The sequence below is a fragment of the Rissa tridactyla genome, chromosome 1 (genome assembly GCF_028500815.1).
Source record: "Rissa tridactyla isolate bRisTri1 chromosome 1, bRisTri1.patW.cur.20221130, whole genome shotgun sequence".
In the NCBI taxonomy this organism is placed as follows: domain Eukaryota; kingdom Metazoa; phylum Chordata; class Aves; order Charadriiformes; family Laridae; genus Rissa; species Rissa tridactyla.
The window spans coordinates 139,794,461-139,812,992 of record NC_071466.1 but is presented as its reverse complement, the minus strand read 5'-3'; the positions used below and the strand labels follow the sequence as shown (position 1 = coordinate 139,812,992).

The 18,532-nt window shown below is 41.4% G+C and overlaps 1 protein-coding gene across 4 annotated transcripts in view; it reads right to left on the bottom strand.

Annotated features, from left to right (window-relative positions):
* Positions 1–18,532, bottom strand: part of FAR2 (fatty acyl-CoA reductase 2) — a 157,644-nt gene that overhangs the window by 24,163 nt on the left and 114,949 nt on the right. For all 4 annotated transcript variants that reach the window (XM_054224206.1, XM_054224186.1, XM_054224196.1 and 1 more), the window contains 4 exons: positions 15,113–15,288; positions 12,280–12,459; positions 5,969–6,146; positions 4,543–4,587 (listed from right to left, as the gene is read on the bottom strand). In XM_054224206.1, coding sequence (XP_054080181.1) covers positions 4,543–4,587; positions 5,969–6,146; positions 12,280–12,459; positions 15,113–15,288 — 579 coding nt within the window. The remainder of the gene's footprint in view (positions 1–4,542; positions 4,588–5,968; positions 6,147–12,279; positions 12,460–15,112; positions 15,289–18,532) is intronic.

Here is an 18,532-nt window from a genome sequence, read left to right as displayed (position 1 = left end):
GGGAAGATAAAAGTGCTAGTGAAGCAAGGAAGTAAAAAAGCTCTTATAATTTCGATCCATGCAAAACCAGAGGAAGGGACTGAGTGAAGGGGCAAAGGAATATGATCTACAGATCCACAAATATTTAAGTGTCAGGGCAAAGAAAATATTACAGCATTTATTTTTTTTTCCTTTTCGTTTAACCTGAGACTCATATTTCATGATGAAATAGCTCTCCAGCTGTGAAAGATGAAGTTTTACTACAGCAACTAGACAGGACATGCCTGGTTGTGCAGAACCATTTGCCTGAAGTCTGGGGAGAAGAAAGATGTGATAAAAAAAGCATTTAAGATTTGATATTAACTTGTAAAGCACATCCCGTTGTTTACTGGTCATTGGTGTATTTTAAGAAATTACACATCCCTTTTTGGGGGAGTTTATCTGGGTTATTTTGTTCTATTTATCTCCCCTCTCCTTTCCCCTTCTATAATCAGATGGTTTTGTTACTTTTCACAGCTCGCAAGTAAGGGAATACTACTTATGACTGATTTAATTTTCATGAACTAAGACTTCTGAGCAGTCTCACCTCATCCTTGGTGCATCTGGCAGAGGGATCATAGAAAACCAGACTCAGGCAACCACGTAAACTTCCCCACATGACTCCAAACATCGTCCTCAAACCCACGCCATGCAGTTAACCTCTGCTGCCCTATGCTGAACTGCAGTTATGCTTAGACATTAAAACCTTTACTTGCAACATCACTATGATATTATTTTTTTTTTGTTCCTACTACTGATTTTCAAGGGGAAAAAAAGGCAAAAAGAACCAAAGCAGCCAATCAAGCTCAGCTACGAATTTCCCACTGCTGTGAACCCATGCCCACTAGAGACCACTATATGATCAACTATCACATTTTCACAGGTACACTAGAGAACATCTGTGAGGTCTTCAAAACTAGGAAGTTTGATGGACACGCTGCCTGTATTCAGAGCAGCATGTGATGGTCATATACACATGGATGAATTAGATATTTTATATATTCTGTATGTAATAAAGACTTCAGGTTTAAGAGTTTTAAGTTGCTTTTTACATTGGAAATGGTTTGGTACTTCTTTATCAGGTATGGCTTGATTTCTACTTGTTGCTGTAGATTGCTGTAGTTGCTGCAACTGTAGTTGCTGACTTTATTCTCTTTAGTGAAACAGAAGCTACTTTAGCTGAAGCCTCCAAAACCATTTGTGAGTCTGACGTTTCTGGACAGCCTCCCAGCTGAAGCGCTTTGGGGCCAGTCACTCTCCAGAACATGAACTAAGCCATGGTTCTGCCCTACAGCTTCACTGCCTTGCAGGGAAGAAGGTCTTTACATGTAATACGGGAACACTGAGACAAAAATGCCTCAATTACAGTCCAGCTGAGATGTAATTAATTTCATTTTGTTTTTCAATCAACAAACAAAGCTTCTCTCCACAGCAGCTGGAGCAACTGTAGGCGAAAGAAACATAATGAGACTATCAAGAACAATTTGAACTCCCGTATTTCATGAATATTTAAAAGAAATATATCTATTTGTGAAATGAAATTATCAGACTCAAATATTAGAGTGGTGACTGAAGGGGGAGGAAAAAAAGAAAAAAAAAAATCTTTGCAAGGTTTGGAGTTCAGATTCTGACCATATGGTCCCAAAGATCATCTGAGTCAAACCTGAATCTGGGGGTTGTTCTCCATATAGGATGAGCATGGATTAAGAGTTGAAAGTGAATATTTAAGTATGCGGGGGACTTTAAAAAAACCCCACAAACACAAAACCATGTTACTTTTGCTTTTTCCATCCTTAATTAAAGCAAATAAAGAAATTTGAGTAATAAATACACTTTGAAATAGTTGGCCGAGAGAGCTGCTTGTAATCACACAACTTCCAGGTAATCAAACTAATGCATAACTCGGATGTTCAAGGGTTAATTTTCAAACCACCAAACAGGAATTACCCATTCACCATACCTAAGCACATTAATTCAAACCATGTATAAAGTTTCTCGGACTCCCTAATAATAAACACCTTTCCCTTCCAGAGAACTAGTACCAGTCCAACTAAGTCCAGTAGGCAACTGGAGATGGTACAAGACAAACAGTGTCTGTCAGCTCTGGCAATCCCAGTCTCTGCTCCTGACTGATGCCAGCCAACACCACTGTCTGCGGGGCCAAAGAGCCATTGGGACATGGACAACAACTTAGGTCTCCACATCCTAGACCTACCGCCTCTGATCTTTGTCTTCTTCTTGATTAAGTCTCGATATAGTTACGTTTCAAATTGTCCTATTTCATCACTGAAGAACTCAGTGCAGATGACACAAATTTCCACGGTCTCTGCGTTTCCGATAGTGAAGAACCTCAGAGCTCCAATCCTGAACCAACAAACGCCATCTCTATTTTAAAACTATTTCAGTACAAGTCAAAGCTTTTATATAAAAGGGAAGTTATTTACTACAGGGATCCTCCAATCTCCAAATCTTTGCTTTCCATAGAGTTAATGTGGAGATAAAGATACAGGCTGGCGTCTGTGTGCAAAATCTGGCTTGAGTGAAACCACCATTAGGTTTGCTGTTGCATTCAGTAAGGCTAGAAATTTTTTGCTTTGAAGAATAGAAAATATTAGTTAGTGGTAGCAGTAGCAAAAGGTAAGTATATAAAAATATATGCAAGACCTAGTATAAGATCGTAAAGTGGACACTATTAAAAAAAGATTGATATATAGGCATAATTTCCAAATACTTAACCATTAGGTGTTTTTTAGATTAAAAGAAAAGAAAAAAGGAGGGGAGATAATGCTTTTTAAATGACAAAAGATTTGATTGGCATGTTTTTTACATGGCTGAAAGCATACGAATTTGGCCTGTGTTTTGTAATGCACTGGCATAAGATACAGGTAGGACAGCTAGCTGCTGGAATTTGTTACTTAGCTAATTCACCTGTGGGGAACGAAGAGCAATGCAATGGAAATCTTTTGCATAACATCTTTCTTGCAAACTAACTCTGGACAAATTTTTGTGACGGACATTTTTAATGCTCAAAAGTAAACATAAAAAAAATAATATCAGAAGTCAGGGATATCATTACAGAAGTTAGAACGTTACAAAAGTTAAAGTACATCACTGTCACTTGAAAACGTAAGGAATGGATCTGCAAAATTAAGGGACTGCAAACCCTTTCTTTATCGTGATGACAACAGAATCACAAAAGAACACAGAAAACAGCACAAGATGCTGGGAGTAGAACAGAGAGGCAGCACACGCTTTATGAGCGGTCGGCAATGAGTAAAAGGTTGATAGACAATTGTTTTAAAGAAACTGCAAGATGAATAGAAGCTAATGACATTTTGTGAACACAAGTGATGCGTTTGGGGGCTTTTGAATGTCTCTGAAATGTGTAACTGGGGTTTCAGATAAAAGCATGAGCTGGGATATACCCACTAATTTCACTATTCCTTTAGATTCCAGAAGTAACTGTAACAGTTTCTATTTATGCTCTGCTTCAGGTACAAATGAGTTTTTTTTTTTTTAACGAGATGATACTTGGATTTTATTCTCCTCTCCTATGATTGTAGGCTAGTAATCCTTTTATACACTGCATCAGGCTGACTACAATACAGTTTTTACAAAGTAATCAAGTTGGACAAATCATACATGTACAAATATAACTGCCCACAGCTATACAGCATAACGCATTGACAAATAGACCTAAGGCAGGAATCTTAGTTCAGAAAAAAAAAAAAAAAGCCAGGAGAAAAGGTATGCAACTTTACAGTTTTCATCTGTTAAATTGTAATGATTGTTTTCCTATTACAGGGAATATTTTATCAAGTTATTAATTATTTAATAATTACGGCTTTGTTCCTTGTTGGTTTACACATTAGTTATTTACACCAGTGTTAAGCAAGAATACCGTGAATTATCCATGTGACTGGCAGAGTCTGAATTGATAGTTACGCGCATGATTTAGGTGTACTCTGCACATGCAGAAATCCCATATAAAGCAACGGCAAGTAAGACCCAGAATCTTTGTTAATGTGGAGCAGTCACAAACTATAGCAGTGGGCTTAGCAACAATACGTATGAAGATAAATGAAAGGATAAATAACGCTGCCTTGTATTGATGGTATGGTAATCTGGCCTGGAAAATTAAGTTCTGTTACAAGACTCAAGCTCTGACATCTGTGAATTACCCTAGTTTCAAGGATGCATCTTTTGCCCTTTCTTCGAAAACTTGTCCAAAAGTATTTTTATTTTTAGACTTTTTAGGAACTGCAATTCACGTTTAGTGAACCAACAACATGAATACTCTTTCAATGTCCTTTTTTGAGTGCAGCAGAAGTAGACAGTCTTCTGGGTCCTACAGGCATATAGATGTATGGCAAGCGTGTGACATCTTTCTACCAGATTCAGAAAACGGCTATGATCCTTTTTTGCACACGCTTTCTAAGTGGAGTTGTAGAGTAACTTTAGAGTTTCTACTTTTAGTAACTCTCACTCCACTTTAAGGGGAGCTGAAATAGTAACTAGACATACCGCAACAAATATTCCACTTGTCCCATTGAAGCTGTCAATCCAACCCTGCAAAAAAGAAGAATGATTACCATTTCTTTCAATGACATGTTGCTTACGCGGGCTTCGAAATGGTGAAAGGGCTACAATGCTGTGTCGTAGGCAAAGAAGCAACGAGACACCAGTTAAGATGGATGCCAGCCTATCTGGGACAGCTGCCAGGAAGCTAACCAGTACAAAGTACTTAATTGATTTTAAATAGGGATGCCTTCTATGATACCTCATTCTGTCCGCAACTTACCCACCAACAACAGAATCCAATTTTGTTTTTAGAAAGCACTTCTTTCCTACAATAACTTGGCTACAGGAATAAACTCTGGTTTTAAACACTACAGTGTGTTGGTGCTGTCACACTGGTTGAAAACAGTGAGCGTGTTATACATGCTCCAACATACAACATGCAGATGTCACTGAGACTGATTTGGTTACTCCAGCAAATTTCTAAGGCAAAGAAGGAAAACAAAAAAACGAAATCAAAACACTCCACTCTTGAATCCCATCCTACTTCAGGACAGGGAAACTGCCACTTGTGGGAGCTGGAGTTAAGAGCAGTGATGAGCAGTCTGACCTGAAACAGTTTATGACATCTAACAGAGTTCGCTCTGTCTTTCCGAGATGGGGAGCTTGGCCCAGAGCCTCGGCTCTATCTCAGCCATCTTTGGCATGCTTCAAGCTGCATGAGAGCCAAGGGTGACTTTATGTTGCCTTTCCAATTTGGCTGCAGTGTTAGAGCACACTATTCCTACCCGAATATTTAGCTTAGTGAATTATTTCAGTCCAAAAGTACAGCTGCATTTAATTACTGCATGGCTGACATTTGTATCTGCAACAGGCCCACACAAGTGTGAATCCAGTGAATTCAATGACTACCAACGTAAGACAGAGATACTAGGTAACGGCACATGACGTTATCAAATGCTTTCAAGGACCATGTGCGGTCTAGGGTGCCCACGAGGACCTCATTAATAGTCTGACTAGACCACGGAAAGACTCAAACCAGAATGCATCAGGACTATAACCGACCCTCAGATCTCGTGTTTCCCCAGCTTGTACAGAAACTCCCCTGTCTGTCTGTCTGGGCACAATCCTCCGCATTTAAGACTCAGTTGCAAGTCCAACGTTCTGCACCATTATTATCCCAGCTCTTGTTATTATTGCTTAAATGCATTCTTTTCACTTGGAGACAAGAGTCTTTCCGGAAGGTGCCAAAGGCGGCTTGCTGTTCTATTCCAGCACAGGTCCTCCACCTCTTCCATGTGCTTTCCTATGAACTAGAGTACCCGTTTCTCAAGCGGACACTGCTACAAGTAGGGAGAGATTCCTGACAGTGCTGCACCTACAGCTGTATCAAAGGGCCCTCAGCACGGAATTGCTATGTATTCATGCTTACTGGGAAAGGCTCATGCCAGCTAGCTCCCACGATGGATGGCCTGATGATAGCAATGTTCAGGTTTCCTTTCTCTTGCTGAATCAGGTATTCTGACAAGGCTTTGGTGTAGGTGTAAGTGTTGGGCCAGTCCCCAAGCAGCTTGGGTGTGATGTCTTGAATGATAGATTCATCCAACCACCTACAGGAAATAAGAAGAACGTCATTATCCGCCACGCAGAGAGAGAAAAGACCAGTGAGACAGGAATCCTCACCTGAAATAAAGGATAAGCAAGTGAGAGCCATTTAAGACCAAGCAAGGAATGACTGGTTTGGATTTGTAACAGCTCTGTGGGAGAAGCGTTGCTTTTGTCTTCAAAATGCAAAATAACCCTGGTGAGATTCATGCTACGATGTTCAGCTCAACTTCGGGTATCTATACAATCTCATGTGTGCATTATGCTTCACTGAAACCTGTAATGTCAATATAGCCATAGTCTACAGATTCATGGAGCTTTCCAACTTAGCGCTCTCGCTAGTTAGCTCTCATCCTTAACCAACACGATCCCTATATACTCCCAAGTACGTTTCAGGAGATTCTTGTTAACCTTCAGTCACTGAGTCAAGTAGCGTTACAAAAGTCTCAAAAGCTAGAAAAATGTACTACAGGGATATTAAGCCATATTAAGCACTATTTATTTACAGTGTTACATGTTCCTTCCTACTGGTTTCCCGCAGCTTGTTCACATAGGAAGTTAGGAAACTGTCAGTGCTAGCTGCTTGAAAAAAAACCAAACAAATCAAAAAAACCCCCACTGAGTTGTGGGGTTTTTTTGGTTTTTTTTGTTTTTTTTTTTTTGTTGGTTTTTTTTTGTTTTTTTTTTAAAAGGTATTTGGATATCTAATCCATCAGAAGTAGTTACATATATACCTTTAAAAGAGTGGCCCTTACCACCATGGTGCTGCAGCGGGGCCTGAGGCTCAAAGGCTCTTCCCTGGCACGCCATCAAGACTTCGCCGGTCCTGCCAGCACTGGGGTCTAAAGGACAGGAACTGGCTGTACTTCCAGAGGCCTTGCACACCGCTGCCAATCCCTGACAGGCTTTCAGCAGTCTGGTGTTACACCGCAGAACCAAAGATTAACTCCTATAATCCAATTTGTAATTAAGTCAATGGACTTACAGTTCAGACTGAACGGGCGCGTTCTTCCCCGGGGGCATTGCAAGGATCCTCACTTCACCCCTCTTCAGCTTGAATTTCAGAAACAGGTGGAGGTCAAAGGGAGAGGAATAAGGTGGAGACCGTCACACCTACAGAATTCCTTGATCGTATGAACTTAAACATGCAAACACCTGATGGCTGAGGCGGCACACTGCTTTTTAGAACACTCTCATGAGACACAGATGGAAATATTACGCAAAAAATGTTGTATGAGAAAACGCTGATTCACTGAAACTGCAAAAGAGTTTGCAGGGGAGGGTTGAATCCAGTGAATCTCTCAGTTTTGGAACAAGTTAAAAAGAAGCTGAGAGCTTTTAGTATATAGAAATTATTTTTTTTAAATAAAAAAAGCCTACGGAGGCACAAATACTTTCCTTTGTAACCCTAGTCCCATGTTTCAGAAACAAGGCAGAAAAATTGTTTAAGCATAAAATATGAGGCTGAACTACACAGAAGCTATAAGCAGCACACAATATTGACTTTATTTACAAAGCCTGTTTAGGCAGCCACTGAACCCAGCCTCCTCAGGGTCTCAGATGAATTGCCATTGTTTGAATCTGTTCAGTAATTAATTACCAGCCTACCGAAAGGAGATGTCTATTTCTGTGGAGCCTGGAGGAAGGCTAAGTTCATTCAGGAACTCAGAATAAAGAGACTTGCATACAAGTCTCTTCTCCCTCCTACTCTCTTTATTTATTTTTAAATAATAGGGGCTTATAGGTTAGTGTTTCTCACAAAACAAAGACAGGTGCAGAAGCACAAGGAGATGAAACTTCCCCTTGCCCTCATCCTTCCAGACAGGCCTCTGCATTATTTTAAGTGGTCATCAAGAGGACCACGCTCCTGCCTGTCTCAAAGGTACTGTCCCACCAGGCGATTTGATCTGCCAGCATTACCATCACAGGAGCACTGAGCTGACAGTTCAGCAGGGCGAACGGTTCCTACTCCTCCGTGACCTACTTTGAAGATTTCAAAATGCTAAATTACAAAGCCACTGCTTTCGCTCGCTGCTGCAATTGCCCCATAGAAACAAGAGATGCAAATGAAACAGTAACTTCCTCTTTCACCACATATATGCACCACATTACTCCGCCATAGGAAACCATAACTTTCTGCGTTAATAACCTTGCATTAAGAAGACACTCTCTTTCTTCCAAGCGATGACGAATCTACACTTTCTGCAATAATGAAAACAGTTCTGCTTCAGCCCACACTTCACTGCACACTGTGTTCCTTACCTCAGCACACCCTTCAAAGCTGATTTCCCTCAGCTTTAGATTAAGGCAAACCTGGCTTGATGTGGCAGATTATACGTTTCCTCTATTGGCCTGGCAGCACTTCGAAGCGTGACTTTTGGTTTACACAGATTAGGCCTAAGGCTTTACTTGCAGGTTAAATACCAAAATACCGAAAAGCAGAGATATAATAGGTGGATAAGAACAGAAAAAGAAACAGCTAGGAGTCTTACTTGCTATTTCAACTGAATAAGCATATATCGATTGCATGGCAAAAAGCATCATCACATGGATCCGTTATTGCATCCAGTTGGGCCTCTTAATGCAATTGCAAGAGAGTACTTTAAGGCAAGTGTTGTTTATATTTCCTTGTTACCTTTTTGAACGTGATATTCTGATATCTGTTAATCGCCTTTCTCTGAAACTTTCTATACTCAGATATTTCTTCTTCTACCTACATGGTGAATAATAAAAGATGCATCTCTCCCATCTCCTTCCAACCCTGCTTTTGTCTTCTCTCTCTCTCCAAGTAACCCCCTTCACAGTCTCAGTTTTCTCTAACCTATTCTGCCTATATCATGTCATCCCAACATCACAGGGACTTTCCCCATCCTGCTTCTCCACACACTCTGCAGCCTCAGGCATCTCTGTCATATATTGCCTTTGATTTGCAGAATGCCTTCCAAACCAATGACCCTGAAGACAGTGATTTTCAACAAGGCCCACCTGATTTCAATGCCTTTGAAGGCAGTGGTTGTCTTTGCTGTGAGCAATTATAATGCTACCTGCAAACGCTGTAAAGGAACAGACGCCATCCTAGCTGAGAGCATGCTGTGACTTCTGTCTCACTAAAAGTACCAGAAGGCTGTGAACCTCTGGAGTGTGGGGCATGGGAAAAACTGTAAAACAAATTCAAAAATCTAGTAAAAAAGAAACCCCATCTCTAATTATGCAACTAAAAAACCCCAACCAAACGTACAACTAAGATAAACATATCAAAGAACACATCTGAAAGCCCATCCTCTGTCACTCAACCTTTCTTTCAAACATCATCCTCTCTGCTGCACATGCAAACTATGATAAATAAATTTTTAGTGTCTTATACGAAGTGGCTGAAGCAGCCACCTCTGGGGTAGCCAGGCAATTCTGCATTTTTCTGATTAGCATTGAGTCCTTTGCTGGAGTCTTTTTTATCTGAGCCATCAGCAGTAATTGTTTCCAAAGTTGCAAGTGATGGTAAGCTTTCTGGGGCAGCGAAATGTAACAGTGATGAACCCCAAAGGACATTGTAAAACTGAGTTAGGGGGCAAAAAGGTGTCAGACTAGCTTCACTGCAGGTAAAGGTAAGGTAATGCATTTAGGGAAATGCTGCCTAAACTGGTCTTAGAGACTGCTGAACTCAGAACTGGCAGTTGCAGCTCAGCAAGAGCTCTTGGAAGCACAGCTGACAGCTCTGTGAAATCTACAAGTCAATGAGTAGCAGCAGACAAAAAAAGTCAACGAAATGTTGGACATCATCAGGTACTGAGAACAAGACCAATGGCGTCATTTTGAAGCTATTTAAATAAAACTTTGAGTGACCCCACCTTGAGTACTGCATGCAGTTCTGTCTGGCCCCTGCACCTCAGGGAGCAAGTGGAGTTAAAAAAAGGCAGAGAGGAACGGCAACTGAAATCATCAAGGAGACAGATCTGTTGGCATTGTCGTGGTTTAACACTGGCCAGCCAATAAGCACCACCCAGCTAAAGACAGTTTAATAGGTAAAGCAAAAGCTGTGCAGAAGCAAAGCAAAACAAGGAATTCTCTCACTGCTTCCCACGGGCAGGCAGGTGTTCAGCCATCTCCAGGAAAGCAGGGCTCCGTCACACACAACGGTTACTTGGGAAGACAAATGCCTAACTCTAAACATCTCTCCTTCCTTCTTCTTCCCACAGCTTTGTATGTTGAGAATGATGTGATATGGCATGGAGTAGCCCTTTGGTCAGCTGCGGTCAGCTGTCCCAGCTATGTCCCCTCCCAACTTCTTGTGCACCCCCAGCCTACTTGCTGGTGGGGTGGGGTGAGGAGCAGAAGAGGCCTTGACGCTGTGTAAGCACTGCTCATCAATAACTAAAACATCCCTGTGTTATCAACATTGTTTTCAGCACAAATCCAAAACATAGCCACATACTAGCTTAAAAAATGAACTCTATCCCAGCCAAAACCAGCACAGGCTTATGAGAAGATAGTCAAAAGGTTGAGACTGCAGAAGAGAAGGTCCAGGGTGAATGTGATACAGACTTAAAGAACTGCAGAGGGAGGGAAAAGGGCAAATGCTGCAGCTACTGCAATGCTACAACTATGGGACGCGCAATGAAACTACTAGTGTAACAGCTTGAAACAGGTAAGAGAAAACTCGTCTTTACGCAGCAGCTCGTTAGTAAACTTCTGGAACCTGCTTCCATGGGGGGTTGCAGAGGCAGAGAACCGGAAAGTTCAAAAAGGGATTAAAACAAATTAGAGCATTCAAAAACAGATCAGAAAAGAACAGGACGTAACACCCCTCATACAACACTTCTGGTTTCTGGGGCGCTACAAGGGGAGCAGATTGCAAAAAAGTATCCACAGGTTGAGGGTGAGATATTGGGCCAGGCAGTCTACTGCTATAATGCAATGCTCCACTCTGAATAAGTGATAAATGATAGGTGACTACTAGCTGGAAGTAAACATATCCAAGAATATGGGCTAATGGAGAAATTCAAATAGAAAACACCGATTTGTACCAATTTTCTGGAATAGCGCTTAGACACTGAAATTATTTCTTTAGACAAACAATTTTTGGAAATAAAGACCCAGTGGTTCTCCTAGCGGACATTAATTAATCTCATCTCCTATTACCCTAAATCAAAGAGAAGAAAGATTTTTATACCAGCTCTTTGGGTTACTAGTTCACAGGTCAGTTGCTTATACCACAAAAGTGGAATACCACTAGAAAATAAATGAAAACAAAGTTACAGCTGTGGGAAAATTCTTCTAAGGGGAAGATGTCCTGGGGCCTTTTTCAGCAGATTTTGTAATTTTTTTTTAATTACTCTTCATTTCAGTAAATTCAGTTAAACAAGCTTTTTTGTTGTTCCCTCAAAGTCCTGGATTCTCACACCGAAGTCTCTAAAACAGCCTATTTCTGACTCATCCCCATATAACTCTGGTTTAATACCACAGCATTGTTGAAATAAGTGGAAATAACGTTGGGAAGCTGAAGAGATAATGAAATTAATGTAAGGTATATGAAAAATTTCAGTTCTTACTAAGGTAGCAACAGAGCTGAGTCTTACAGAAAGCAGCAACACAATGCCGTTCCTGGCAGCAAATACTCTCGCGCATAACTTACCCAATGCTGGACTCCCATGAAATCAAACGGTCCTTATAAATAAGCAGTGTGTGAAAAAATTTAGAGGTAGCCGAAATCACAGGGTTATTAACTGTGGTTTATGCTGTTTTCTAACAATTTTGTATTTGGAAAAATATTCTTAAAGTCAACCAAATATTTATAAAGCACGACTTCAGCAGCTCTCCAAATACAAAAAGGGTCCAAAACAGAGTCTCTGTTTCTTCTATTTTCAAAAAAAATCTCAGTAAAGCTAGTTTCAAGATAAAACCCAGAAGGGACAGAGTTACTGGATGACATTCTGTGAACAGTACCCCTCAAAACCACCTAGAACGAAAGCTCTCTCTTCCCTTGGTCTGTCTCATGGCATGGGTGTGTGCAGACAAGGCAATAGAGTAATAGCAGCGACTACAAACAAAAATCCCAGTGGAGAGATTACATGAACAATTCAGAGGTCTTCTGCAGAATGAAGCAAAACCCATGTCAGAAGAGGCGATGCAGCTCCTACTTACTCTACTAAATCGAAGAGCTTCTTGGGTTCAGCTGGGGGTGGGTAGATGACTTCATCTATGCATTTCCGGACACAGTTTGCATAAGCGGTGGAGATGTGGATGAAGGCCTCGAGGTTCTGCATCTGCCGGGCCAGTTCTAGAAGCCGCTGTGTGCCCATTGCATTCAGTTGCAGGGCGTGCCTAAAGAGGGCAAGCAAAAAAATGCATTTCACCGGAAAGAATATATGAAAGCTGAGCATTATCCAAACCCCAAATAATGAAAAGGGAAGTAAGGGAAGAGAAGGGGTCATATGAGAGTGGAAAGCTTCAATGAAATGAAAGGGCTAAACCAGCTTTCAGAGCAATGCTGTTGGATCCACTGTTCTGGCCACAGAATGTGACTCAGTAAAATATTTTCACTCAAATCAAAGGATCGGAGTTAACATTTCACTAAAATCTCTAAATCTGACATACTTGCCACCCCCTCCCTGGTACAAATATTTCCAATATGCACAACCACTGAGGCGTTATGGTTCCTACTGTCCCCATTCAACCTGGTCCTTAAAGGACCAGTGCTAAATCAGATAAGCACATGGGTCTCAGTAACCAGCAAAGGGTCCTTGGGCCCAGAAAAACAGATTCATACTGAAAGAAGACACAATTAGAGATAACAGCTTAAATTCCAAAGGAATGGAGAAGAGGACTGATAAACATAAGAGACAAAGAGTCCTGGTTAGCAAGGCTGACCTTGAAGCACCCAGCATAGCTAGAAGTTGTCCTAGAGACTATCTGCAATGGATCTCAGTGAACAGACGTTCAACGTTTTCGCATGCTTTATACTGGAAGAAAGACACTTTCTTGTACAGAAGGGAAAAGGCTAAGGAATATGCAATCTGTTCAGCCCGGGAGTAGAAGCTTTCAACAACACGTACATTGAAGAGAAATTGTAAATAGTCCAGATGAATGAAAACAGAAGCTAAGAGTATGATTAATGTTTGGATCACAATATTTAAAGCCAGAGATACTAATATTTTTTTTAGCATGCTGCTATTAAAGAATAGCATTTGCTATAGATTTCTGTTTCCTCCTGCCCTTCTAGCAGGATGAATACTTCTACGTTAGTTTCCCTTCTTAGGAAAGTTGTTCGTCTGTGTACATTTCTATTCGATTGTATCCCTTCTGAGATGGGGCGAACAGAATTGCGCTCAGAATATGGGCCCAGCATAGATTTCTGCTGAGACGTGCAGAGTTCCTTTAGCCTTCTCAGGGAATATCATCTAACCTGGGTGATTTATTACTCTTTATTTTTTCTATTTATATTTAAACTGCATCTACTAATATTTCAATATAACACAGTTTCCATCTGGAGAATTCCCTAAATGTACTGCATGTTAATGCCAGCAATTCATTTTGTTTCTCTGTTGCTGCTTTCTTGACTGCTTTTCTAGGACTGCTTTTGCACCTCCCTTATCTAGTGGCTCTACACGTTCCGTGGTAGGCTTTGGGCTTCTGCCGTGTTTTAACAACATTTTTATTTTTTGTGTTATCAGCAAATCGCTGCTCAAAATTTTTATTTGAGCTGCAGTATTATATGCTTTCACAGTTAACTTGCTAGAACTTTTACCCATGCAATGTATTTTCTCATTCAGACAGGAATGATTTGATTTTAACAACTTTTTGTACTTTGCCATTTAATCGTACTGGATTTTCCTTGTTCTGTTGGAGAGATTTTGACAGATCACATGCAATCAGCCTTTAAATAGTTTCTATGCTGCCTGCAAGCAGATGACCCTTTTAACTTTTTCTTTTAACTTCTTCTTTTAACTTCTTTCTAGCTATCCTCCTTATTAAAAACATAGTTTCCCTTTGATGTTACATGCCACTGTGATGTATTTTTATAGTGTGTTTGTTCGTGTATTGATTCAAAAACATTTATGGCTATTAATGCAGCGCAGTGCTTTGCTACTTATATCTTGAGCCAGGTTCTACGTGTGGCTCAAGGCTCAATCAAGAGCTGCTTCCTTTCTCGCGGGTTCTCTAATCAGGTGTTGCAAAAAGCAATTATTAATGGGGGACACAGTGGACATCTATTTAGCCTACGTACGAGCAAATGAAGACCAACATTAATAATTGTGTTTTCTACTCTCACAGCTGTAGCGTTTTTCAAAAAACTGAAGATCTGGCAATCCAGGTCCTCCACCTCAGTTTCTGGACCTTTACAATTTGCATAGAAGCACTTACACATCCAGTCTTCGTTTAGTGGCTTATTTCTGCTGTTCTCTCTTAATGGAAAGCCCGCCTGGAAAGGCACTCCCCAGGGAGTGCCTTCAGAAATTGAGCATTTATTTTAAACAGTTAATTACACTGAGTGTTGGGTATTTTAAAGCTTGTGATAGGCTATTTTCTTAAACAACAACATCTCATTTCCTTCTTCAGTTACTCAGTGACAAAGAAAAGCCATTAACACTAGCTTTAGAGACAGACACAACATAGTTTCACTTCAAGCTGTCTCCAGCTAGATCTGCCAAAACCTCTCCCTCTTGACCTAAAACACATTTTTCCCTATCCCAATTTTAGGTCATACTTAACTCCCTTGCTATATTACAACCCAAGCTCGCAGTACTTCCTTCTGTTCCCATGGAAATCTGCCAAGATGATACTTCGCTTTTGATGTGCACGTGCACATGACGTTTTGAGAGCACTTACATTGCACATTCAGCGCAGAACCACACGTAGCATGAAAACGTAAATGGAGAATTATCACTGCAGCTATACAAGAGATGCACTGACTGGTGCGTTACGGGCTGCTGTGCGTTCTGGATCATGCTTAGCAAATACAGAAAGCAGGACATACTTCAGGGGTTCATCAAAGCGAACTGTTGCTGCACAGTGGAAGACAACATTGACCCGGGTCAGAAGCTCCTCCTCATCTTCAGCACTGATGGCCAGCTTAGGTTGAGTGAGCTCAGCATTAATAGGCTTAATCTTCTCGTGGAAATTAGGGCAATCTTCTCGGACCCTGTCAAAGACCTTGAAGCACAAACAGAGAGAGATCAGGTACAGAATTAGGCTACTGAGATCACTTTGATTAGTAGCCAGTCTGATTACATCAATCAATGAAATCGGCACAAAAGAGAATGCCTGGTTCTTTCAGAGGGAGGACACAGTCGAGATGATAAAATAGTTAATTCACTTGTCCCCTCCCATGGGAAAACCTCACAGGGGAAACAACAAAAATATAAGAGGTAATGCATTGTCCTGAAGAGATGAATGAATCTTCCCTGCACCACTCATTTCCTGGGACAGACACTGAAATTCCTGTATCTCCACATTTCCTGCTACCACTTGCTATTTGACCTCTAAGGCTGCCTGTAGGACCATATCAGGAGCTAAAGAGGAGGAGGGCAGAGTATGGGATGGGAAAGCCTGTCAAGCATTAGACTCAAGCAATTTTGTGGGTGGTTCTACAAAGTACTTGATGAGAGGAGGGGAGCAGGGCACATTCTGGCTCCTCCTCTTCCTTTGCTGCTCCTTGCCGACTGTCACTCTTTGTTCATGTCAGATGAGTCCTGTGGGGAACTGCCTTTGGGATGGAAAGATGGGGAATCTCAATAACCCGTACTGCTAAGGCTGCTGACTGCCACCAGCAATTTTGTACAACTGGACAAATGTACAGCTAGTTGGCCTCTCAAGCTGTCTTTTGGCCCTTTTTTTCTATGACTATGATCCACAGCTCTTTCCAATACACTTTTTCTGCCCAGTCTTCTGCAGAATGACAAGACTCAGCGTCTATTCACTAAAAAGATCCCTGCATTTCCATATACAGTCTGCCTGATGACTTCTCCAAAACCAGTATTTGGCACCCTGCTTTGCCCAAGATCTGAGACAGCAGATCTTTACCTAAGATCTTGAGAGCAGCCCTGAGGAGAAGGACTTGGGGGTGCTGGTGGACGAGAAGCTCAACATGAGCAGGCAATGCGCGCTTGCAGCCCAGAAAGCCAACTGCATCCTGGGCTGCATCGAAAGATGTGTGGCCAGCAGGTCAAGGGAGGTGATTCTGCCCCTCTACTCTGCTCTGGTGAGACCCCACCTGGAGTACTGCTTCCAGCTCTGGAATTCTCACCACAAGAAGGACATGGACCTGTTGGAGCGGGTCCAGCGGAGGGCCATGAAGATGATCAGAGGGCTGGAGCACCTATGCTATGAGGGCAGGCTGAGAGAGTTGGGGCTGTTCAGCCTGGAGAACAGAAGGCTCTGAGGAGACCTTATAGCAGCCTTCCAGTACCTAAAGGGGGCCTACAGGAAGGATAGGGAGGGACTCTTTATCAGGGAGTGTAGTGATAGGACATGGGGTAACAGCCTCAAATTGAAAGAGGGTAGATTTACATTGGATATCAGGAAGAAATTCTTTACTGTGAGGGTGGTGAGACACTGGAACAGGTTGCCCAGGGAGGGTGTGGATGCCCCATCCCTGGAAGTGTTCAAGGCCAGGCTGGATGGGGCTTTGAGCAGCCTGGTCTAGTGGGAGGTGTCCCTGCCCATGGCAGGAGGTTGGAACTAGGTGATCTTTAAGGTCCCTTCCAACCTGAACCATTCTGTGATTCTGCGATAGCAGGTACTCTGAACAGCAAGACAACTGTGCACAACCCTTCTGAAAGGAAAAGGAAGTTAATACTGTCATCACATGGAAAGTGCCTATGTAAAAACAGCAATTTCTTCAGTTCCCATTTTCACTCTGTGAGTAGCTCAAAGTCCCTGATAACAGTATAGCAGGTCTAGGTGCAGTTCTGCTTGCACCACGAAAGCTACTGCAGGTTCCACCTGGAGACCTTTTATTTGGTAAATCTCACAGACAAAGAAGATGAAGCTTGAATTTCAAAATAGTATTTGAGTTTGCTGGAGTAAGATTTGAAAAAATCATCTTGAGTTTCAGAAATGTCTGTTCTAAGGCTTTTGTATTGCTGGCCAGCATTACTGTATTTGAGAAACTTCAAATGAAGTTAATAGTAAATACCAAAAACCTCTGCCCTTCTGGGGGCAGAGAGACAACAAGAAGGGTGGAAAGAATAAATAGAATAGAGATGCTGTAGGATCTGAAGAGGTATAAACTAGACTAAAGGTAACTAGTTTACTGACAGGAATGACTAAGTATTGGGACAGATTGCTGGTGGAAGGAATGTGCCACCACCTTTGCCGCATTTAAGAATTGTCTAGGTAAGCATTGCCAGGAGAAGCAGGGAATAGCTGAACCTTAGGGCAGGAAAATGGGCCAGCTGGCTTCTCAGTAGTTCTGTGTTTTTTGGTTGTTGCCTCTACTCTGTAGCTCACTCATCAGTAACACCGAGTTTGTAAATCTCCTCACTATCATGGTCTCTTGTTTTATTAGAGGTTGTTCTGTCTTTGACTTGCCCAGTGTTTATGTAAGAGCAGGAATTGTGTGACATAAATTTAACACACTAAAAGAAAAAGACATATGAAAGATTAAATTGGTACTAATATCAATAGTTTCTTGTTTGACTAAGGGATTACTATTTTTCTGTTTATCTGACAACCAAATCTAGATAAACCTTGACGTTCTTAGGGATAAAGAAGTGATAAGAAAGTCATCAGCCTTCCCTGCGAAGCAGCACACTGTGTGCTTGACTTCATGTATTTTTCTTTTAACACAGCTGCATGTCCTTCATAAATCTGAAACTTGAGCAAGTTAACAAAAGCTAGAACATGAAAATGTCATTTAATTTCTCTTGGTTGCACCCAACTACATGCATATTTCAGCAACGTAGTCTAGGCCAGAGAATAGACTGCTAGCCAGAGAAAGCTAATCAAGGACAAAGATGTTGGTGAGAGCCAGCTGGACTTTAGGAACTCAGTTCCCAATGACTTGATGTTCAGAACTGGGTACTAGCAGCGCTAATGTCTGTAAAAAACTTGTCTTCTAACAAGAGGACGCTGGAGTGGCTGTCCAAATATGCATCATCTCATGAGAGATCGCAGATGAGCAAACGCTGGTGAGACACAAAATGGAGAGTTTTCTCAGAGAACCCACATAAGACCAAAGCTATCTTTTTAAGAGTTTTAGGAATGCTGCGTTTGTTCTATTGTAAAGAGATTGCACCCGATGAGAGTTATTTTATACTTGTTTTACTTTGGCATAAATAATGCAAAGGCAGAGAAAGAATGAATCAGCCCTTTCTCCATTTCAGTCACGGTATATAAAAAGAAGAGTAGTATTTCTGCAGTGCCAGCCTTGCTTGAACTTGGACAGTTACATTCT